The 25,705-nt window shown below is 40.3% G+C and overlaps 2 protein-coding genes across 4 annotated transcripts in view; both read left to right on the forward strand.

Annotated features, from left to right (window-relative positions):
• Positions 1–376: 376 nt before the first annotated feature.
• On the forward strand, positions 377–14,371 carry meox2a (mesenchyme homeobox 2a). Of its 3 annotated transcripts, XM_058646888.1 has the most exons (5): positions 377–1,351; positions 7,900–8,072; positions 12,814–12,894; positions 13,007–13,132; positions 13,485–14,371. In XM_058646888.1, the coding sequence occupies exons 1-5, from the start codon at positions 703–705 to the stop codon at positions 13,701–13,703; spliced, it is 1,248 nt and encodes a 415-aa protein (XP_058502871.1). In that variant the 5' UTR covers positions 377–702; the 3' UTR covers positions 13,704–14,371. The 3 variants fall into 3 exon arrangements, with proteins under 3 accessions (XP_058502871.1, XP_058502872.1, XP_058502873.1); XM_058646889.1 differs by lacking the exon at positions 12,814–12,894 and having other exon boundaries at positions 383–1,351; XM_058646890.1 differs by lacking the exons at positions 12,814–12,894; positions 13,007–13,132 and having other exon boundaries at positions 389–1,351.
• A 2,155-nt stretch (positions 14,372–16,526) lies between these two features.
• agmo (alkylglycerol monooxygenase) overlaps positions 16,527–25,705 on the forward strand; it is a 57,251-nt gene continuing 48,072 nt past the window's right edge. The window contains exon 1 of the mRNA XM_058648719.1: positions 16,527–16,846. Coding sequence (XP_058504702.1) covers positions 16,748–16,846 — 99 coding nt within the window. The 5' untranslated portion in view covers positions 16,527–16,747. The remainder of the gene's footprint in view (positions 16,847–25,705) is intronic.

Here is a 25,705-nt window from a genome sequence, read left to right on the forward strand (position 1 = left end):
AACTGTGTTTAAACAGGTCAAAACTCAGGGTGACCTCTGACACCTCACACAAACACACACACACACACACACACACACACACACACACACACAGGCCACACCCATGAACCATTAAGGTTGTTTTCCTTTAGGGTGGTGGGCGAGGGGGGGAAGATGGCCACCCGAGGTCACATCCAAGTCCAAAATAAATTGCCGTCTTTCCTGAGACTCAGCCATTTTAATAGTACAGATTTATTATGCTGTGCTCTTTAGGCGGGCGATCATATGTATGTGGTCAGTAGCGCATATGCAGTCTGTGACCCAGCCTCCCTCTCACGTTACACCCTATTTATAACATCCCCTCAGCCGGCTCCCCTCGTTCTGCAGTTCCTAGGAACCTCCTTCTGCTTCCAGCCTCAAGCTCCAGCTCCAGCTCCAGCTCCAGCTCCAGCTCCTCCTGACATCTGAGAGGCTCTGCTGCACATTTATCCCGGCCTTAACTCTTTATCCTGTACAGCCTGGCAACTGGCCGCACGCTCCGGATTACCACACAAACTCTCACTCATTTTGTTTTTTTCAAGGAGAAAAGGTTTTTTTTGGGTGGGGGTTTGTGTCAGAAAGAGGAGAAAAAGAGAAGCATCCTGGATATGAGAATTGTGATTGTTTTGTTTTATTAAGTTTCACTTGCCCTTCTCACCTTTTCCTGGAGGGCCGTGTGTGTGTATGTGTGTGTGTGTGATGGATCACACTCTGTTCGGTTGTCTGCGGAGCCCCCACGCTCCCGCGCAGACCCTGCACCCCGCTTTCACCCAGTCGGCCCTGACCCTGCATGGACGCTCGGACCACGTCTCCTACCCCGACCTGGCCTCGTCCTCGTCCTCGTCCTCCACCTCCTCGCCGGCGCCATGCATCATCTCCAGCTACCCGGCCGATGACAGCCTCTTCCCCGGGCAGCACCACCTCCACCACCACCACCACCACCACCCTCACCACCACCACCCTCACCCACACCCTCACCCTCACCCACACCCTCACCCTCACCCTCACCCTCACCGCGGCCACCTCCCCTCCGAGCAGCATCACCCCCCGCCTCAGCACCACGCGTCCTGGCACGTCCCTCAGATGCCGTCGCCCGGTGGTGGCACCGCGCGCCAGAGTCTGTGCCACCCGCCACACTCGGCCCACGATGGTGGGCCCGCACCCCCGGACCTGGGCCACACGGGTGGGCCCAGTATGTGCGCCAGCACCCCCACTCTGGGCAGTGGCAGCGCCCCCACAGGTGCGTCCTGTGCACCTGCAGACTTTGGCAGACAGACTCTGTCACCTGCCGAGGCCGAGAAGAGGAACGGCAAGAGGAAAAGTGACACTTCAGGTAAGACTGAAAAACACTAAATACAGAGAATCTTATTCTTCAACATTCCACATTTATCTCAGAAAAGATTATAGAAGAAGAAAAAAAGGGAGATTTCAATTTAAACAAGTTTTTTAAAATTCAAAAATCTAGAGCAACTCTTTAAAGACAGGGATTCCATTAATTTGACAATATAATATTATATGTATATGTATATATGTATGTATATGTATATGTATATATATATATGTATATATATATATATATATATATATATATGTATATTCTAATTATCATTCCCAGAGAGTCAAAAATAGGAAAAGTGACTGTGCAGGGTTAGAGAAATGTAGATTAAAAATGTGTTTTTAAATTCTCACTATTGAAAACACCCTCAAAGGTTTCTATGAAGTCAGAAAATGAGAATTTCGATTTAATTGAAGCTCAGTTTTTAAAATCTGAAACAATTTTTGATTTTGTTCATTCAAATATACAAAATAGTATTTACAGATTGACAGAAAGAGAACTTAACTTTTAAAATCAAAAAAGTCTGGAACAAACAGTAAAGGCAGAGATTTCATTCCTCAAACCAATTTTCTGCCAATATTTAATGTAACAAATTTAATTACAAAAGACTTCTTCTATGTAACTTAAATTCTGTTTTTAAAATCAGGAACAAACCTCGGACGAGTTCCCTCTCCACAAATATTATTAATTCCATTTCCACAAAGTCTTTGTCGGTCTTTTTTGTTACATAAATATCAGCGGGAGCAGAAATTCCAAAGAGCGCGGCTGAAAAGCAACACAGACATCTGCACGTGTCATTCTCAGTCTTTCAGTGCCACAAATTTCCCACAGCTGTGAAACAAACACAAGTGAAGGTGTGAGAGCGCCGCACAAGGCCACATCACGATCTCACCAACACTTTCTTTATTTTAAACAGAGAGCAGAGACAGAGGCTCACACTAAAGCAGTAATGTCACGGATTATAAAAGACCAACTCCAGCGCCTCGCGCCGCATTTAACACCCGACACTCAAATCCCCACATTTTCCCCAGGTGAAATAAATCCCGCCAGATTTTGCCCTGGCGTAAAACATTTTTTGAAGCAACGGGAAACAGAATTAGTTTAATGTGTGACATAAAATCAGTGTTTAGCTTTAGTTTGAAAGCAGCTGTTGCACTCGTTCAAGTTCAAGTTGTGTCACACAGTTGAAAAATTCATTATTGAATGAACTTGAAAGAGCTGTGAAGTGTTATTTCACTATCACATGTCAGAATTAGGGCAAAAACACAAGATATTTGTTTTTGTAATAGTTTCAATTTATCACCTATTTAATACTTTAATATTATTTAAAACATTTCAACATCATTTGCTTGTTTTTTTGAAAACAAATGTGATCTTAAAAACTGTTTGATTCTCTTGATTCTCACGATTGTGTTTAATCTGTAAATTTGTAAAGTTGTAAACATGGTAGTTTAGGAAGAAAAAAATTTAGTTTTTAAAAGGTTTGTAGTAATAAAACTTAAAAATGAGTACATTGCTAAGTTTTGCAGTATTGTAAAATTTGTGATTTTGTAAAAAAACTTTACTCTAAAGGGGTTTACAGTTTTTGTGATTTCATAAAATGTGTAGTTATAAAACTTAAAATTGGAAAGAATCTAGAAATTTTTTAACATTTCTAAAAGTTTAGTAGTGTTGTAAAATGTGTGATTTTGTAAAAAAATATATATATATATATAATATATATATGTAGACATATATATAAAAACTTACAATAACAACAATTCTAGTATATAAATACATTAATATTGAGGTTTGGGCCCTTGTTAAGTACGTGTAACACCTCTGTAATGACCTGCTGGACATTTTCAACCTGCTTTCACCGCATTCATCAATCACAACGTGACAAGCGGCCGGGGGGTCGAGGTCGGCTCTGGTCACAGGAGGGGGGTTCTTGCAGGGAAAGTGATATTAGTGGGAGTTCTTAGTTTTCCAGGGAAAGTCTCCTCGCCTCGTCTGTCTGTCCACGTGAGGACGGACTGCGGCGCTGCGCAGTGAATCACCTGCACTCCACCACTGACTGACACGACTGCGTGTGATTACATGCAGGTGGTCGTTTCCATTATGCAGCTGCTGCTCAAAAATTAATTAAAAATTGAACGCGACCCAATTAAGTATGTGCTAATTCAAGAATTTAATGCCAGATTTAGCAAAAAGATTTGCTGCAACATTAATTATGACTGTTGCATCGTTTTGTTTGAGATAAATTTGAAAAATTAAAATTATTATTATTATAATCATCATCATATACAGCAGGGGTTCTCAAACACTGGGTCGGGACCCACAAATGGTTTGCGAAAGATATTTCTTGGGTCCCCAAATTCATTTGATTTAGATTTTGAAGGTTTTTGTGTAAGAAACTTTACTTTTTAATACTTTTGTCATAAATTATTTCTACTATTTCAAAAATACTATTAGCCATTAGCGATTATGCAAGAAAAAAACAATAGTTTACTATCTTTAAAAGGTGGGTCCTTTTGGGGAACACTGATTTACAATATATTCATTATCTGGTTATATAAAAATATAAGTTTAAAACATGAAGGAAATACATATAGTGAGATTTTCTATAATAAATATGCAGTATTTTCCATATGTTATGTTGAAATAAAATTCATAATACAGTATATGTACTATTATATTTGCAAATTGTTTGACTTCTGTTAGGGTTAGGGACAGAAAATGTCGTAATGTTTATGTCACGGCCACGCCCTCGACAACACGACTTGCGCAAATATAAGGCACTGTCAAGTTTACCCATGTGACCTTCACAGAGGAAACTATCACAGCTGAGTATCAGACGCACAAACTGGAGATTCTTCATATGTGAGCAAAAAAAAAAAAAGCAAAAAGGAGACAAACCTCACATGGAAATGAGTTCTCAGGTTTTTGTTATTGTTTCTGTTTCTAAACTGGGTTTTGCTGAAGTTTCTGGACCAGATGTTAAAACATAATCAGGCTCTGAGGCTCAGCGGTGTGATATTTATACAGCTGATGAGTTAGCCTCCGATAATCAACGTGATTGCTCTGAGTGTGGGCAGCAACACTGCCAGCACACACATGTCCTCAGCAACTTTAACATCAGCAGCAGCATCTATAACATCATCAATAGCAACTTTAACATTAGCAGCAGCAACTTTAACATCAGCAGCAGCATCTATAACATCATCAATAGCAACTTTAACATTAGCAGCAGCAACTTTAACATCAGCAGCAGCATCTATAACATCATCAATAGCAACTTTAACATTAGCAGCAGCAACTTTAACATCAGTAGCAGCATCTATAACATCATCAATAGCAACTTTAACATTAGCAGCAGCAACTTTAACATCAGCAGCAGTAGCAACTTTAACATTAGCAGCAGCAACTTTAACATTAGCAGCAGCAACTTTAACATTAGCAGCCGCAACTTTAACATCAGCAGCAGCAACAACATTCACATTAGCAGCAGCAACTTTAACATCATCATCATCAGCAGCAACTTTAACATCATCTTCAGCAGCAGCAACTTTAGCAGCAGCAACTTTAACATTAGCAGCAGCAACAACATTCACAGCAGCAGCAGCAACTTTAGCAGCAGCAGCAACTTTAACATTAGCTTCAACAGCAACTTTAACATTAGCAGCAGCAACATTTACATCATCAGCAGCAGCAACTTTAGCAGCAACTTTAACATTAGCAGCAGCAACTTTATAATTAGCAGCAACAGCAACTTTAGCAGCAGCAGCAACTTTTTAATATATGCACATTAATTGTATTTCTGTATAAACATATATTTCTAACATATACACAGGTTAATATATTTATTAATACATGTTTTAAATGTTTTAAATCTAAAATATTCACATGTTCAAATGAGAATATAGTGACATATATGAGAACATGACTCAGATATAGTGACATAAATGTCACAGATTATGTCTCTGTGGTTTTGGGGGCGGGGTAATGTAAAGAAAAAGTTGGAAAACAAACCAGCAGCTAATTTTCCAGCAGAAGGAGAATCGGATATTGTTTTATTGTTTTGTGTGTTTTTGTGAGCGTCCTTCCTGCTGTGAGCTCAGCTCATTGGAATCACCGCAGCCTTGTCTGGGTGTTTCTCTTCTTTTCCTCATATATTGTTCCTCTTTTTCTTTCTTTCTTTCTTTCTTTCTTTCTTGTGGAGAGATGAAAGTTTACAGCGAGGGCCTAATTGTTGCGGTGTCGCGGCTGCGTCATAAAACGTCCGTCACTGGTTTTTAACTGCAGACTCTGCTGCTGCTGCTGCTGCTCTGAGGCGGCAGAGCCTGAGCCGTGTTATTCTTTTATTCCGCTTTACACAGTGTCTGGGTTTACCAGAGAGGCAGAGACACAGAGAGAGGAGAAGGCAGCACTCGGGTTTGAAATTACAGGGAGCGGCGAAGGTCAAAGGGCGGCAGCCGGACACCGACTACAGGTCGAGCAATGATCTGTTTCAATGCCGTGGGGATTCTGGCAGCTTATTTTATTTTGTCCATGGGTCTTTAAAATTGAGTCACAGACAAATATAACTTTTGTAGAGCAGTTTCACGTAAACCCTCAACTTCTTCTTCTTGATTACTACAGAGTTCTTTTACCATGGAAACACAAAAACAACAAAAAACACTTGTAAAAAGCTGCACAATGTAAAAACAGGACATATATATATATATATATATATATATATATATATATATATATATATATACTAGGGATGTCCCGATCCGATATTGATATCATATATCGGTACGATATCAGCCAAAAAACGCACAACAACTGCGTATGTGTGCTACTGCTCTGAAATCAGAGGCTACAAAGCCACACAGCGAGCGTGAGTTAGCCATTAGCACCACGCTAGCTCATCCTGAGGCGAGCTTAAAAAACAACATTATTTCAAACCAGCGCCACCTGTCGACTTTCAACAGCCTCCGTTTGTTAATTATACCCCAAAAACCAGCCATGCCAAGAGCTTTCTGGGTTTTAAATGTGTCCTGAAGCTCCACACACGGACCGAAGTACGTCTGTGGGGCCGGTCCCCAGGCTCCGTGTTCACCTGCGGGACGAGTCACTCACCCTGTGTTGGTTGGGCTAATCCAAAACAGTGAAAACAAAGGGGGTGTTCTCTGAAGACACGCTGTTACCTGTGAAACACGGCTGCTCTGAAAACACCCCCATTAACACGTGGTACTTTCCTCCTGATGAAATGAACCACAGACTGTATGAAATGAACATGGCAGTTTTTCTCATACCTACTGTTGCTGACTATTGTTCTCTGTTTAAGTAATATCACTTGATCAAGCCTTTTCTAACATACCACACTACAAAATATGTAATTAAAGTATGTATGAGTCGTGCTGATATCGTATCGGATCAATATCTGTATCGGCCAATACTCAAGGCTGCAATATCGGTATTGTATCGAAAGTGAAAAAGTTGTATCGGGACATCCCTAATATATATATCCCTAATATATATATATATATATATATATATATATATGTATATATCTAACGCTGTTGAATATTGAGATGAATAAATAAATATTGAAATGAACTCACTTTGTAAACCACTGAAACTGATTGAACTTTATTTCGATCATAAGAAGTAAAAGAAAGGAAAGAAATAATAATAAATCATGACATCAAGCACATTTCTACAACACCTATTATTTGTGAATGGTAAACTGAAAAAATTGGGTCATGTAAAATGGGTAATTTCCAAGAATTACAGTAGAAATGTACAACCTTGTTTTAAGCTTAAAATTTTAAAACTTAAAGAAAATTTTATGTAAAAAATGTAAAAAAAACAGATTATTATTTTACTTTACTCTATTTACTAACACTGTATAAGTTTACAAAAACTGGAAAAAGAAACGTTGCAGACACACTGTGACAGGTTTTACACTGCAAATAAATCCAAATAAATATTTATAAGAAAGTGAAATGTGCCTTTTCTGGTAAAGAAACAAATATTTAATGTTGTCTTTGTCGTTAATTACCTGTCACGAGCTAAAACAACAGTTTTTAAGTAAAATTCTAAGGTATATGTTCTTAAAATCAGCTCAAGAAGGACAACTTTCTTTAATTTTTTCCTAAAAACAAAACAATTTAAATCCATTTCTAAGAATATTTGAATATTTGAAAGACCTGTTTTATTCAAATATATGTGTGTGTGTATTTATATATGGTTTTAGCAGGAGATTCTTTGAAAGGCGAGGACAAATTGAATCCATGCCGTGTTTGTAAAAACCAGCTGCCACACACACTCACACACACGTCAGTATTTCCAGCCACTTAAATTCTTCATAAACAATGAGTGAATGATAAAGTGTGACTGACGGCTCCCATTGTTTCTCTTACCTTCCCTCTGACTTCTCCCCCTGCTGACTTTGCACCTGCCACATAACATTTGCATTATTATTTTTTGTGTGTGAGAGTGCGTGTGTGTGTGTGAGTGCATATAAATCAGCGCTGAGTGGAGCACAAACCTGTGTGTGTGGTGTTTGGTTTCAGAGTCCCAGGACGGGAATTACAAGACAGACGTGAGCAGCAAACCCAGGAAAGAGAGGACAGCGTTCACCAAGGAGCAGATCCGCGAGCTGGAGGCCGAGTTCGCTCACCACAACTACCTGACCAGACTAAGACGCTACGAGATCGCCGTCAATCTGGACCTCACCGAGAGACAAGTATGCGCAAAACACCCACAGCTGACACAGAGTCTCACATTAGTGAATCAACAATTAGTGCATTCAAGGGACCCTGTAACACCGAGCGTATCGCAGACGACACGTTTGTGCAAGCACACTTTGCATCACCGTAATTATGCCACGGTTTGGACTATCGGAAAAATTCTGAAAGCTGAGAAGTTGCACGTCAAAGCCAACGTGTGGTTATTCAGTAATTTCACTCACGCTGTCGCAGGAAGCCGGCGAATAAGCACCTTTGTCATCAGAGAGGAGAGAGTTGAGACAAATGCTATTTAATATGTTATGTTATACTGTTTCTTCTTTTTAAATTGTTAATACACTATTTTAACATGCAGTCAATTGTAAATAAGGGCCAGATATCTAAAGTAATTTTTAGCCCTTTGGTACGCAGGAGGTGCGGTCTACCGCTGCCCTTTTTGCTGAATGTGTGTCACTTAAAAAAAACTGAGCAGATTTCAAAGTGACACAAAACTTCACTTCCCAGTCAAAAAAATGAGATAAATCATAGACTTATAAGCAAAGTGTGGATTTTTTTTCGATGAGTCATTAGTTAAGTGGGTAAATTGGTCTGTCCAGTGTCGTACGTGTGTCAAACTCCGCTTTAAACTCAAAACCATCGTTCTGGTGCCGTGTTGTGAAAACAGAGGTGGTCTCGTGACAGCGACAAGGCCTTTTCTGCGGCTACTGTGATTGTGATTGTTGCTCCAGCTGTGGCCGTGTGACGCCACCGTCCTGTTCCAGATGTTCCTGTCTATTCTTTCAGTCAAAACAGGGAGACATGGCTGAAGGAAGTGCTGTCTAGCAAGGCACTTCCTCCCTCCCTCCTGCTCCCCTGCAAGCACAAAGAATTAGTCGTAGCTAAAAAAACTGTAGAGACATGACATGAATATCAGGAGACAAATGGTTTGGGGTGGGTTTGTTCTCTGACACCCATGTGGAAGCAGTAAGTCACTCTGAGTTGACGCCTGGCCACTGATAGTTTGCAGTGAGATACACTGAAGATTGAATATAAAGAACAGAGCAGATTCAGGCTCTGGAGCATTCTCAGCTGGTAGCAGAGATTCCTGCGTGAGCCTCGTAGACGGCCGTACACGCACAGATTTATGCGTCTTGCGTCACGCCCGTGTAAGCGGAGAGCACACAGGACGTCACGAGTCGGCGAATCCCGCGTGGGACAAAAACAACTGTCAGGAGTTTGATCTGTGCGACTAATTACATCAGCAACGGCTCTGATCCGTTTAGCTTCTCTCCCAAGATTGTGACTGCGGCACAAATGGTGCACATTGTTACTTGGGACAGGCACAAGTGGAACACAGCCGTCATTGATGATCATGGTGTAATGTCTGAGAAGAGTCCGGAGAGGTTTTTAAGGCAGGATCGTTCTTCATAGACAACAAGATGTCCTTTAACACATTTAACAACATTTTCACACATAATAAGCGCCACTTGTTTCCACTTATAACCTCACATCACACTTAACAATCATCCAACACAAAGTGTTTCCAGGAATTCCAGGAATGACATTTTTTCTTTAACATCAACATCGTCCGCAGACTTTTCGCTAAAAGTTTATTTCTATTCCATTTAAACATGATCAATAATGTCCAACGACCACTTGTTAGGTGACTCACTGAGGACACCAGTGTGCGTCGTGTCCACTTTGACGTTGTTTGGTTTTCGAAATGAAAGAGATATTGATAGAGATTTAACAGCCAGACACACACACACAGACACAGAAAATCGTTGATTTATGAGGACACACGGGAGATGTTGATCCTCTGCTGCCTCCTTCAGAAAGTTCAAATGTCTTATTTTGTGATGTCGACGTTTGAAATCCTTTGTTCTGAAGCAAACTCACCACACGAGGCAGCAGAGGACCAGCAGCTCAAACCACTGACTTTCTCTATGGGCTTTGGTGTGGGAGAGTGAGTGCTTTACAAACTTCAGTTTCCTGTTAGAAAATGGCCGTCAAATGGTAAAAATTCAGTAGTGAACACGTTCTATGATACAGTATGTCTACGATATCTTATGACTGTAGAATAGCTATTATAGATAATATAACTACTATAATTATTAACAAAGCCTTTTGTTAATCTGTTAAAATCATCATGTTCCTACAAAGACGTAGTGAGGAGTTTCCTCAACCACACTTCAATAAATCTCCCTGAAAATAAGTCAAATAAGTGGTAAACCTGCTCGTTCACATTCGAGGGCTTAAATCATGGATCTGAAAGCAGCTGTAAACGCACATGAATCATTATAAACACGTCATGAATGATGAAAGTAAACATTGAGACAACGGGGGGGGGGGCGGGAATAAATGAATATTTCTAAATATTGAGGAAAAACTCATAACGTGAGCCCAGTCTGCCACCACGACTACACACTTTAAATGAATCCACTTGTGGCACGAAAAGCAGGGAGCGTGAAATCTCCTGTGTGTGTGACTTCAGCTTTGGAAGTTTAAATAATATAAACAGCACGAGATAGTGAGGTAAATATTGGCATTATAATCATTTGGCGGCGGGGGCAGCGCGCGCGATTTATGCTGCGTGAGCTGTTTGGAGAATATGTGATGGATGTTTTCGTGAGTTGTGGAAAAGTGTGGACAACGTGTGAGCAAAAGCTTTTTCCAGGAAACATATATTTTATTTAGATGTGTGAAAATGTTTGGTTCTAAATCAGGATACATCTGCTGTGTTCAAAGAGTAAAGATGAAAGAGTCCATGAGTTATTTCAACTGTTTGTGATACTAGTAGTACTACTAGTGATACTAGACGAGGAGAGCAGTTGGTTTGGTTCAGCGCGGTACGTACAGTATGTTTTTGCGTTTCCAAGTGTACCAGAGTTTTGGTGCTTTTCCACTGTCCAGTTCTAGTTCTCCATCAGAGATCTGACGAGTTTCAGCTGAGCACTGAGAGGGTGTCGTCACTGAAGAGTCATGAGCGCCAACAATGTCCAACTGTAGATCAAAGTTAAAGAGACTTCAACATCCTGAAAACATGCGTTCATCTCCAACATTTAGTAAAGCAAATGTGTTGAACAGAGGAGACAGCACTGCTGAAAACCATGTTCTCTGGTATTTCACTTCAGTGACTGAAGGACTGAACCATTCTGGGATTCTAATGATTGACTTTCACCCAACAACTGCTTTACAAGTCACTAGTTTGTGTGTTTATGTCACATAGAAAACCACAACACGCAGACGTGATATGATGACTCCACCCACTCTAAGGAGGAGCTATGAAGTCATGGAAAATAATACCAAGTGTAAAAAAAAAAGATCGCTGTATTTGAGATTATTTACAAGACAAAAATATAGTCACGCTAGAACTCGTACAAAGTTATTAAATAACATAATCACAAGAATAAAGAGCATTTTTAGCCTCTTATTCTACATCATATTTAATAAAAGGACTCATAGCTCAGACAATCACTGGAAACCTTCCCTGAATGACGTCGTTTTTGAAGAGAGGCCAGAAACATTGTTTAATACCAATGTTGAGCCAATAAGTGGCAGTTTTGAGCTGTTCAGCTGTCATTTGGCTGCTGTGTTGGTGTCATCACAGTTGGGTTTCCCCCTCTGCGTGTTTTTCAGCTCGGCCGCTTGTTCATGCACCGCAGATCCGAAAATGAACCGTTTCGAAACAGACGATCAAGCGTTGTGTTTGAGTGTCACGGGTTAACTGACAAAGAAGTCAGGAGTGTGTGGTGTGATGTGAGAGGGCTGTTGTATAAGGCACCATCAAATTCAGTCATATGAAGTCTCTGTTGTGTCTGTTTTCACTGGAAACTCAAAGTGTGTCACGTTGTGAACCACTCACTCTCCCACACCAAAGCCCACAGAGAAAATCATGGATTTTACATCACAGCACACAGTAGATGTTGATCTACTGCTACTTCCATCACTAAGTTCAAATGTCATCCTGTGACATCTGTGTTTAAAATCTATTTCTTCAAATTCATGGCAGTGACACAAAGTTACCAAACAAAGCAGCAGTTGACCAACAGCTCCTGTGTTTCCAAGAACTGAAAATGTTGGTTTTCTCTATGGAGTTTGGTGTTGGGATAATTAGTTTATTTAACCTTACTCAACAAGAGGCTTATCTACGACTTAAGTCTACTTAGGAATATGTTTTCCACTTAATAGCGGCCAATCGATATTAAATCATTTTAAAAACAAGCCGCTGTATGCTAAACACGGGAGTTTAGTGAGGACGTGCACGTGTGTGGCTCCATCACTCTTTTATTAAACACGCTGAACGTTAAACTCCACACCATTCTCATTACACTCGTGCTAAGAGGAAAATAACACACAGAATACAACAAAAGATTTCACTCCACCATGCTCACCCTGTGTCATGACTGACAACCTGCAACCAGTGAATTGGGAACAGCAGTCATTGATTTATATGTACTCCATCCCTCCCATCGCCCATGTGCTAATCCCAAGTGTGCACCAATTCCAGTATTAAATCACTTGATGAACAAGCAAATCTTACATGTATGACTCCTACAGTCATTGTTAGACAACATTTTATGGCTGAATATAAAGTTTTCCATCACTTCATAATACCTTCTTAATGTGGGTGGTGTCATCATCGTGGTTGTGTGAAACTTCACCGACACAAACACAAACTAGTGACTTGTAAAGCAGTTGTTTTGGGTGAAACTGAATCATTAGAATCCATCCATCATCTACCGCTTTATCCTTTGCCAGAGGGTCACGGGGGGTGCTGTGCCAATCTCAGCTACATCGGGCGATAGGCGGGGTACACCCTGGACAGTTCGCCAGTCCATCGTAAGGCCACATACACATAGAGACAAACAATCATTCACTCTCACACTCACACCTATGGTCAATTTAGGGTGTCCAATTTACCTAATCTCCACATTGCATGTTTTTGTGGGAGTGTGGGACTGTTGGAGGAAGCCGGAGAACCTGGAGAAAACCCACACACACACGGGGAGAACATGCAAGAAAGGCAGAAAGGCCCTTGTTCCAACCAGTGCTCCAACTTGGGTCTTCTCGCTGCAAGGCAAGAGCGCTAACCACTATACCACCATCTAGCCCATCATTAGAATCAGTGGATTAAAAAGATTTGTACTTTTACTCTTCAAATAATCAGTGGTAATGTTTGACAAAGCAGCTAAAGAGATGCATTCAAAGACCCTGGTAAATGTCATCACTTCTGCAGGACCTACAGCGATTTACAAGTCCACTAATGGCACTTTTCTAGCGCTTTTACTTTTTCAGTATGACAATAAGATCCTCCCTTGCAGCTCATTCTTTACCAGAAATGCAAAACATTTGCAGAAGCTACTTGCACAGAGCCACGTCACGAGAACAATTTGTTATTCTGATGTTTTCTGTTTCACTCTGACCCGCAGGTGAAGGTGTGGTTCCAGAACAGGAGGATGAAGTGGAAGCGAGTTAAGGGCGGCCAGCAGGGGGCAGCAGCCCGGGAGAAAGAACTGGTGAACGTGAAAAAAGGCACTTTGCTGCCGTCAGAGTTCTCTGGCATCGCGGCACTCCACCACTCCACAGACTCGTTAGCCAACGAGGACAGTCACGACAGCGACCAGAGCTCTGAGCACGCCCACTTATGATGCACGCGCACGCACACACACACGCACACACACACACTCTGAGTACTGGTGCTGCCTCTGCAGAAGGACTGCTGTTTGCTGATGTGTCATCGTCATACAACGATGCAAAATAATTGTACAGAGACGAATGACGCATGTTTTTTTTGAAGAATAATGCAGTCATCATAAAGGCAACATGTATGTTTGAAGAAATTAGCACATTAAAGCAAGATGGGGAACTGGTTACAAAAAAACTGCCAAAAATCTGAATATTATAATTAGTGCTGTCACAATTTTAACATTTATTTCAAATATGATAGATTGCAACCTTTTTGCAAACTAATTATTATTATTATTATACTAGGAACCTTCCTAGAAAAAGGAGCAATGGAGGTTGGCTGAGGTTACTCACTACAGCCCTTATCCTGTTGGGATTTGAACCAGTGACCCTCAGGTTATAAGCACATTTCTCTTTTCACTTGGCCACAGGCTGACAATTGTGTTGAATATATGACTTCAGGGTAAAACACACACATTCCAGACTCGTACGTCTGTGATACAGGAGTGTGTTAGCTGTGGACCAAACACAAACACACGTAAGATAAGCTAAGCTAACTCATATCTTGGCTAACTGGACTGAGGAAATCAATCAAATAGCATCAGGAGAAACATGTTAAACTCTACCTTTGAAATATAAACAAATAAACACATCATATGGCGAAGCTAATACCTTGGCTACGTGGGTAGCTTAAAAAATTTATGCCAAATGAGCATTGTAGAGGACAAGTGGACTGAGAGAAATCATTTTAACAGCATCAGGAGAAACGTGTTACACGTTACCGTCAAGAGGAACCACTGTGTCATAGACACATGCATTATATGAAGAAGCTAATATTTGGCTAGCTGCTAACAGCTAAAGATGTTGATACATTTGCATTCTAGCTAATAGATTGAGAGAAATCATTCATACGGCATCAGGAGACACATTTTACACTTAATACTAATATAGAGGAACTATTTTGCCTCGGACAAACACATTTTATGGAGCAGCTAATTCCTAAGCTAAGTGGAAAGCTAAAAAATAGCCACCAAATTAGCATCGTAGAGGAGAAATGGACTGAGAGAAACTGTTTAAAATCTTACCCTCAAGAGGAACTAGAATGTGTAATAAACATGTACACTATATGAAGAGGCTAACACTTTGGCTAACTAGCTAAAAGATGTTGCCAAATTAGCATTGTAGATTCACTCATGACAAGTATTACAAGCTTTGGAATTGAGATTAGTTGCAGGAAATTCTGCGATTTATTCGCTCATTTTTGGTGAAAAGACGCGGCTAATCCACAGAGCCACAGTGAATCCATTATTATTATTTTTCTAATCCACTGACAGCTCTAATTATAATATAAATCACTAATATGTGATGTGTTTGGTTATAGAAATTGACATTACAGTAAAAATGTGGAAACCCTGAACACTCAATGTTGTTTACCACGAGAGACGCAGGCTACGGCTTTAGATTTGCACTGTAAAAAACAACAACAAAATAAAACAGCATGCGCCTCCATCAGTTTTTACTGTATAAAACTGTAAATTGGGATGTAATCGAGTTATTGATCAAATCAAGATGTGCCATGAAAACCAAGCTCGCCTCGATCGCTAATATAAGTTAAAAAAAAACATGTAAATACGTCTCAGTGTCGTCTTACCTGAACAATAATGTTATAGCCACACTGTTCCCCTCACGCAGTAACAAACACGGACACTTCACTGCCAAAAACCTGAAACTATGAGCATTTTATTCGAGTCTTTTCAGCAACAGTTGCAAAAGTGAATAAAGTTTAACCAGTGGTGAATTTGAATTTCTCATCATTTCACATGCGTGTGAGCTCTGAGCTGATGTTTTTATAGGTGAAGCTGACGTGAATTAAACATCTCACAAAACATTGTCGTCTGCTGCTGCTGTTGCTTCTGATGCTGCTGCTGTTGCTACTGCTGCTGCTCCTGCTGCTGCGGCTGCTGCTGCGGCTGCTGCTGCTGCTGTAGTAAGGGGGTTTACACACAGGACTGACCTTTGCCTGGAGGCTGAGGCAGAAACCACACTCAGAGAGAGAAACCCGCAGAGCTTCGTATTCAGTTACAGAATCCAGTCAAACATAATTCTTTGACTTAAACTCGTCTTTCACCACATTGTGATTGTGCATTCTAATTTGTCGAGGAGGAACCTCTCACGACACCAGTGGTTTGTTCTTTTTCATTTCTTTCTTTCTTTCTTTCTCCCAAAAACTATGAAACCATTCATGGTACGAAAGCTTTCCTTTTTTTAAAAAAAAAACCAACTGTAATTCAATGCAGTATTGTAAAAAAAAGTGTTTCCAAAACCTTTAAAGATGGAAAAAAACCTGACAAACATAAACCGTGGAGAGAGATTCAGAGATTCATAGATTCAGAGTGAAATCTTCATCTGCAACAACAACATTTCTGTAACATCTGATGTTATTTTAAATAAGTAAACAAGACATTTTTAAGACCTTTACGTTTGAGAAATGATTTACAACTTCATTTCATTCGTTCGTTCTCCTTGCGTTGCTTTTCTTCTTCTGGTTGCAGTAACATAGACGTTCAGGTTGTGAAAATGCTCTCGTGTGGAACAAGCTTCACAAATGGATTTCCACTCATCTCAAACCACTCACTGTGTGTGTGAGTGCTCCTCAGCTCCTCACCAGACCCCGACTCGTCACGCACGTCAAGTCAAACCTGTGATTGCACAACCTCTCGCGAGAGCGGGCCGCACTCGGGTTTTGACGCGTTCAAAGGTCTTTGAACTTCCCTCCCCTGACATCATCATCATCAGCAGCAGCTGATGGAGCAGGTGAACGCACACGGACTCACTTCTGTCTCTGCAGCAGCAGCAGCTCACACCACGTTTCATAACTGACCTACTTTAACTGGACTGAGGACACACAGCCAGACAGACAGACAGCCAGCCAGCCAGCCAGCCAGACAGACAGACAGACAGACACCTGCACAGGTAACAGCAGCTGGAGCTCAGAGCAGCGGGGAGGATGCTGCCGCCCACCGGGTTCCGTGCCTTGTTTTGCATGCTCTCACCGAACGAGTCGTCGTTTCAGACGCTGGAGGAAGTTCCTCAGTATGTGCACGAGGTGAGTTTACAGCGTCCACCTGTGGTCCGCTTCAAAACGTCCGATAAACTGCTTTAAAACCGGAAATAAAAGAGAAAAACAAAGCGTCCTCCTGGAGTTTTGAGACGCAGGGGCGCTTGGATTTTTCTTCTGTTTTTAAATCAAAACAGTCTGAATTAACTTCAATTAGATTGAAAGAATGAGTGAGAAACGTCTTCCTGAACACACTAATATTAAAGCCTCATTTATTCATAAGTTTTCAGAATGTGCACAGATGATGAACTAACACATGAAACACTGAAAATAAAACAAAATATGATACTGACGCATTCTGCTAAACTTTGTATTTAGAAAACATGAACGAATATTAAAAACAGACTCATGTTACAAAAAGATGAAATAAATAGTTGTAGTGTAATTGTATTAACAATATAACACACTGCTCATCTTTTTGTAAACATTTTAGAAATATTACAAAAGATTTGATAACCGTAATGTTACAGAAATGTTGCTTAAATTATAAGTCATGTCTTTCATAACAGATTTTTTACAAAAACAAAAATGTGACGTCACTCTAACATGATACTGACGTGACAAAAAACATTTTAATTCAACAAATGTTTCTCATGAGAAATATCACACAAACAAACATGTTATAAACATTACAAAACATTAAATTACCTGATAAAGCTGTTGTTGTAATACCACAATTAAATGTAACCCATTTTATAAAATAACTGATGTTACCAAAATAAAACAAATAACATTTTAAAAAACATGTTTAAAATGTAAAATTACATGAATTACAAACTGTTTCCTAACCTAAGAAATTGTTATAATTCTGACATCAATTCAAAATATTGTTTTATAGAATATTGTTGATGTTAAATGAGGTTCTTTTTTAATCTTTACACAACAGAAAATCAATCAGTTTCAGTTAAATGAGCTCATGCAGGACACATGCAGTCATATGACTCTATGACTGTAATTAATGAGTCACGCTCCAATCACACGCTCTCAACAAAGACTCCTCTCCCTCCTCACTCAGTCACTCTTACACAAAACTGTCTTGTTTGGGCTCAGTTTAGCTTAGCTTGACTGTGTGAATGACATTAGAACGTGAACCTGAACGTAAATGAGAATAAAACAGAAGTGACAGACGGACAGAGGATGGCGGCGCACATTTGATAAGCAAATCTCGGCCGTTGTTAAACGCTAAAGCTCTGTTTTGGTGGCGATTAGTTTGAAATGTGGAGTAAAGCCATTTCCCCACAGTCTGTGATAGGATATATAATATATATATTATTAATGACCCGTCACAACACCAGGCAGGTAGTGAACCAGGTGAACCCAGACCCGGCTATGCATAAACAAATTCACCCCGACTTCTCACTCCATTTCAGCTGGAGACACGTGACAGGATTTTACCCACAATTCATAGTCGGGCAGAGTCTGAAAGTGATCCCGATCATCCTCCCACGAGACTCTGTGATGGTTCAGCTTCTTAAATGTGAATATTTCTTTGCTCCATAAAACCAAATAAATCATTTAAAATAAATCATTTAAAATAAATCATTTAAATTAGTGGACCTTTATGGATGAAAGGATAGAGAAATGTGAGGGCTGTGATTCCATCACTAAACATTTGTCTCTACTTTGAAATCAATGATTTAATGATAAAGAATCCGATGTTTTTCAATCTTTCATTTGTTCAAATGTCAGAGTTTCAGAGATTAAAGAAATAACTGTGTGTTTTTAATGATGAAAAGAACAAAATGATCATGTGACAACAGAGACGTCTCCTTTTAATTTCTTCTCCATGTTCTAACTTCCCTTTTTTCATTACTCCTTTCTTTTACCTTCCTTCCCTCCTATGTCCCTTCCGTTTTGCCTTCCTTTCCTTCCCTCCTTCCTCCCTTCCCCTTTCCATCCCTTCTCCCCTTCTTTTCTCTTTCCCTTTTTTTCTTTCTTTCTTTTACCGCCTTCCCTCCCATCTTTGAATTCCTCTTTTCCTTCCTTCCTCTTGCCCCCTTTCCCTTCCTTCCTTCCTCCCTCCCTCCCTTCCTTTCTTTCTCCTTCCATTTTTCTTTCTTCCTGTATTTTACCTCTCTTCCATTTTCAATTCCATCTTTCCGTCCTTCCTTGATCTGATTTCTTTCTTTCTTTCTTTCTTTCTGGTCCAAAAACAGAGAAATACAATAAAGATCAAACCTTTAAATGATGATGTTTCTCAAACATCTTTGTTTTTGTCCACAAACTAAAAAGAAACCTGATCTTATATTTATTTATTTATTTATTACTTATATTTCAGCAGCTGTTATTAATTATTAACAGAAGAAGATTAAATCCTGACACTTGTGCTGCACATGTTTGTCGTGAGTTTACGAGCAGAGGAATTAGCCTGACAGCAGGAGAGAAAAATGTTGACATCTGTTGCTTTTTTAAAAAAAAAAAAAACCATGACAAAGTTTCTTTAAGGTTAAATTCAAAGGGAAATAAAATTATTGAGACGCCACAACAAACAGTTTATTTGTAGACAGATAAAAACAAAGGCAAAGGCATTTTTATTTTATTGTCTGCCAGATCACAAAGACTCTGATGATGCTGCATGTGTTTTCTACTGGTCCTAAAAAAATCTCTTTAATCCTGTTTTAAACCAGGTTTTATGTTAGTATATTAAATACTGATTAAACACATTCTCACTGGTGAAAACAACAAAAAAATAACAGTTTGAATCTGTGCAGAGCTGCAACTAATGATTATTTTCATAATCCATTCATCTGTTTAATTATTTGATTCATAAATGTGGAATTAATGACGTTCTCAAATGTCTTACACACCAAAACGTTTGAATGAGTTCTTTGTTTTATGGAGCAAAGAAACCAGGAAAAACAACGATGTCACAAATATTGTTCTCCCCAAAAAATTAGAAATAAACAGCCCCTAACATGACTCAGCTAAAATGCTTTTGCTGATTTTTTTATTTAAGTACTAACACAAATAGAGACGTTTAGCTCTAAACTCTAAACCAGACCAGTAAACTTATAGCGTTATTACATAGAAGTAACGTCCGAACAAAGTCCAAATATTTTCTTTGTTTTGGTGCAAAGAAGACAAGTATATTATAAGAAATTTAAATATATTGTCCTTTTACAAAATATGCTATGAACAACGTAGACTTCTTGAGAATAGTATGTTAAATTTCAACAACACTATGCCTCAGTTTAACAGTTGTTTGAGTGCATTGTGCATTACAACTGATCACAGTCATCGTACAATGTCACGAAACATTTAGTCACAGTTATGTGGATTTTATTTTAGTAGTTCTGAATACATAAACTGACTCCTCACATTTAAAATTTAAACTAGCAGCTTAAGTAAATTTGTCACCTGCCTAGTTAAAGGGGACATATTATGCAAAATCTACTTTTTTAACATTTTAATACTTATATTTAGGACTCTGGAGGCCCTACCAGTCACCAAAGTGGGGAAAAAGAATACTCAGTCCTTTTTTCGTGGTCCCCCTTAGTGTAAGTATAGGCGATAAAACGCGCAATGTTGAATTTGCTGCGCTTATGACGGCAGCATGCACATTTCACCACGAATGTTACCGCCCACCAGTAAGTTTACTTGGAGAGCTCCACCTTAGCTCCACCTTAGCTCCACCTTGTCCCTATAAAATGCCAGAGTGCAGGCGAGGGAGGAAGAGCGGTATTATGTCAACGTGGAGGGACAAGTGTGCTGTTGGTGGCTGCACAGTGGAGCACAGTGTTTTACACAAACGTCCAGCCTCAGAGGATTTTATATATGAAGCTAATGTGCCGGATAAAGTCAGCAAACGTGTGTTCGCACCACTTCACATCAGACTGCGGCCAGCGGTCGCCGTATTTAGTCAGCGACCGTATTTCACCGACGTACAAACACACACATTGTTAAGAAAAGGTCAAATAGAGGTCATAACTGACCATTCTGACACGTCCTAATTAAAAATATTTGTTCAGTACGTCCTCCATGACCGGAGCACAGACTCAGTCTGATACAGTCACATACAGCGGCAGTTTATGCAGCGATCAGCGGTGCTGTCCCTAAGTGTTTTTAACCTATTTACAGTTCGACAGTGTTCGGCTTGATCCTTGTGTCGGACGTCTCTTCCTGTGACGACACACTCGCTGTTTTGTTGATATTGTCAGAGAACTAGTGGAGGGAGGGGGAGAGAAATGAGGGGAGGGAACAGGAGCTGAGCGAGTGAGCGCAGTAAAAAGGACAAATCAGAAACCCCCTGGGAGAAGTGGGTGTGTGTTTGCCTGTGTCTCATTTGCATATAAAGGGACCAGACACAAAACCGAGCTTTCTGAAAGGGGCGGGTTTAGCAGGGTTATTGAACTGCTATGGTGCTTCATCCTTATGGTATTTTGACCAAAGCATGTCACTGACATGTTCATTAGGACACCAGGGAAGTATTTTAACTTGGAGAAAATAGGGTATAATATCCCCTTTTAATGCATAAAATGTACACATAAAATATACATTAAAGAATACATACATAACATGTATGGCTTGAATGAGAAATGATATTCCACTTAACCAAACTCTTTTGTAGTAAATCTGTTAACTAACACTGAACTTCACAGTACTTACTACAGCAAGTATTCATTTCACCACTGTTTTTTTCATAGTGCAAACACGGTTTAAAGCAGCATTTCACAGGATTTAGTCCTGCTTTGTATTTGCTCCTGAAACTTGGCATCTTTTAGCGTGCACAAGTGCATCAATATCAGGCACCATGTCCTGCGTAGCAGCCAATTTTAGAATGCTATTTAAGTGCCTATGTGTGAGCTTTGAGCGCAGCTTTGTTTTATTAATGTTCATTACTGAGAAAACTTGCTCACAAAGGTAGGTAGTCCCAAACATGCACACAATTTTTGCAGCCAGTGCTTTTAATTTAGGATAGCCTGGCAGGAGATACTTATAAAATGTGTCCAAGCCCACAGAGGCAAATGTGTTCTTCAATTCTACATCACCCTGCAAATCAATTATCTCAAGTCGCATGTCAACGGGCACATCAGAAGCTCTGACTGTGAATGGTGAGCAAAAAACTGTGAATTCTGTCTTGAGTTCGCTAAAGACCTGAAATCGTTTCTCAAACTCCGACAGCAAGCCTGCAATCTTGTCTTTGTACTGTCTCAGGTCAGGACTAACGCTTGCTGTGCATAAATCTCTGAGACAGGGAAAATGAGCATGGTCACCACTTGCAATCTGCGTCTCCCATAACGTGAGCTTTAACTTGAATGCACGTATGCTTTCATAATACTGTGTAACAATGTTCTTGTGTCCTTGCAACATTTTGTTCAGATTATTCAAGTGCTCTGTAATATCAAATATCATAAATGCAAGGTCCTGTAGCCATGGTGGGCACTGTAATTCCTTAACAGGCTTACCCTTTTTCTCCACGAAATGTCCAATTTCCTGGCGTAGATCAAAGAAGTGCTTCAGCACAGCACCTCGGCTTAACCATCTTACTTCAGTGTGGTATGGCAGGCCATGGGTAATGTTACTGTCACTGAGAAGGCTGTCAAACTGACGATGATGCAGACCTCTGGCTCGGATGAAATGAACAGTTCGGACAACCTCCCCCATGACGTGATCCATTTTTAACGACTTTCAGCACAGTGCCTCCTGATGCAAAATACAGTGAAATCCTCCATTTGCGGCTTGCACGTTTTCTCTGAACTTTGTCACCTGCCTTTTTCCCGATCATTGATGGGGCACCATCTGTAGCCAGGCTGACAGCGCGGGACCAGTCCACTCCGACTCTGTCCAGCACACCAACGACAGCGCGGAAAATGTCCTTGGCTGTTGTGGTGTCTGTCATAGGCACCAACTCAACAAACTCCTCTGTGACAGTCAAAGTCTCATCAACTCCACGAATGCGACATCCGTAATATCAGTGCTCCCAACAACTGCAACAGAAAATACCACAAATGACTCCACTTGGCGTTTACGTTGGCCGTCCAAATCTGTCGATAGTTCCGAAATCCTGTCTGCCACAGTATTCCGCGTCAGGCTAATATTGTCAAAAGTTTGTCGCTTCTCAGGACACACAATTTCCACAGCCATCAGCAAGCAAGTTTTAACAAACTCCCCCTCACAGTACGGCTTTGATGCTGATGCTATTTTGCTAGCAATTAAGTAGCTGGCTTTCACTGCGGCATCACTGGTCTCTCGGCTCCGGGTGAAAACAGACCTGCCAACAATTTATTTATTTAGTTTCTTCTCAATTCTCCGCGCAAGCTGTTGTCTTTTTCGCCATGCTGAGTCTCATAGTGGCGCCGGAGAATATATTCCTTAATCACTGAAATTGGCTGCATGCACACCAGGCACACAGGTTTCCCACTCACATCCGTGAAAAAATAGAGGTCCATTTATCTTGGAAAATCCGACACTCTGAAAAGCGGGTAAGATTCCAATAATGATAGGACAAAGTGGCACTTACAGACCCAGATGCCCTCTGCTGTTAGTTCTGTGGCAGTGTTGTCTACGCTGACTACAACAGTGTAGTGGACAATATAGGAACTGCAGATTTTTGCAGAACTGCAGATTTTTATATATATATAGATATATATATATATATCTATATATATATCTCTATATCTCTGCTCAATGATTGAAGAAGATGAGCGGGGAAAAACAAACACTTTTCAGGCTGTATCTCTCCGTCTGTCTGTCTGTCTGTCTGTCTCTCTCTGTCTCTCTCGCTACCTTTCTCTCTGTGTGGGTTGGGGCTGTGCGAGCTCATTTGTTGGCCGCAGCTGTGCTTCCAGATGTTGGACTGTTGTTGCGTGTGATCGCATGTCCCCATTGCTGCTCACACACACACACACACACACTCATGTCACACACCTGCATGCTGCACACATGCACACACACACCTGCAGATGTGGGCGGACACACATGTCCCGGAGCGTGAGCTGCTCCCTCACTAATCAGCTCCATGTTTGACAGAGCCATTAAAGGGTTATTACGTGTTTCCAGCACAGTCGTAGCACGACTCAACTCTAGTCTTTTCCATTTTTAGTTCCTCCTCTGGAGAGGTTCCAGGCGAGCTGAGCTGATACTGAGGTTGTTTTCACACCTAATCGTCTCCGCTAGACTCAGTACGATTAGAGACTTGGTTTTGTCGGGGGCTGCAACATCCAGCAGGGTCGAGCTTGTTTTCACTCTTTAGTGAAACAAACATATTCCACTCCTGGCCTGAGGCGGCGCTGCATCAAGAATGACTGAAAGAGAATACGAAACAACAATGAAGAAGAGTACTTGCTCATCTGTGGGTTGTTCTACACTCACATATGTTTACCCACAATGCCCTGCATTGCAGTCCGCTCCCTGCATTTGGTTCACCTGAGGCGAACCAAGACCTACGTTTGTTTTTAGGGGGACCAGAGTTCGCTTCTTTGGTGCGCATTAGAGTTCAGTTGGGTATTCACACGTCCTCAAACCAACCGTAGATTTCTGAGTAAAACAACAAGGATTCCAGTCGTCAGTGAATAGTCAAAGCCAACAATGTTCAACTGTAGATCAAAGTGAAGAAGACTCACAAATAGGGATGTTTTCTACATTCTGCACTACTACTTAATTTTAGGCTCAAAAACATGGGCCTAAAATGGCTGTAATGTCCAATATTGACCATCAAAGCAGTGAGCAACAACTAAACGAAACAAAAGAGATCAGTCACGCTGATCTAATCACTAATAAAATCAAACAGCAGTGAGAGTAAAATTGGTTATAGAGATGCACAAGCTGTGATGTCATCTGCACCCGCTGCTAAATATCAGTAATCCACCTGAAGCAATGTTTTATTCAACAATTAATAAATGCACCCGTGTGGGTTAGGGTAATCCCGTTGGATGTGGCAGGGATGCAGAAGAAGGCTTTCGCCAGACGTGGAAAATGGACGTGACCCGGCCTCTTATTAAATTAAAACACAACATCAATGCAAACTGCTGCTAAATTTTGCCCAATGATCTCCTGTGAAAGTCAGAGAGCATGAAAACTTAAACATGAACTGTTTTTTAAAAAAAAATGTATGTTATTGAAACAAAAATGTTAAAGTTAAAGAAAAAACTGCGTCTAAATTTAGCCAGACTATCATCTGTGAGTTAAGCTAGCAAAAGGATGGACATCTGCTGTCTTATTCGGACTAAAGTGGTCATATTAACGACTACTTCAATACAACTGTCTGCACCATGTATGCTTCATTTCATATTGTGAAATGGGAGGATTTGTTTTGGCAGGACACATTTCTGGAAGGAAAAGTGTAGTTTATTTACTGCATAGTTACATGTATGAAAGTCTGAAAACTTTCCAAGTCATGGATAGATGAGAGAACCCTGAGGTTCTGTACGGAAAACACTCCAAACACTTAGTTCAAAAAAGAAAAATAAAGCCTCAACTCCTGGAGATTGTTCTTATCAAATTTTTACACTAGCAAAATAATCTAAGTTTAAGAAGAAAAATACCAGACATTTATTCACAGAGAGGGAGCTTTTAATTAACTTCAGATACCAGAAACAAATCCCAACTGCTCCTGGTTTGTGTGTTCACTACTGATGTGTATTAAGTTTAATGTGTTAAAAAGAAGAAGTTAAATTCATGGATTGGTGTCTGTACAAAAATAAACACAAATTACCTGTGGGCCAATGAGGATCCAGTTTTTTGGAGGAAAAATATGTTGAAATAATAATATTTCGGATATTTCACATCATTTCGAAATAAATGTTTTTTGTTTTGATATGGAACAATGAATAGCTCACGAGAAGTATTTATGAGGCAAATCTTTTAATGAAAATTACATGAATGAATTACATGTGGAGGGACGCATGA

Source organism: Solea solea, chromosome 13, assembly GCF_958295425.1.
Source record: "Solea solea chromosome 13, fSolSol10.1, whole genome shotgun sequence".
Lineage (NCBI taxonomy): Eukaryota > Metazoa > Chordata > Actinopteri > Pleuronectiformes > Soleidae > Solea > Solea solea.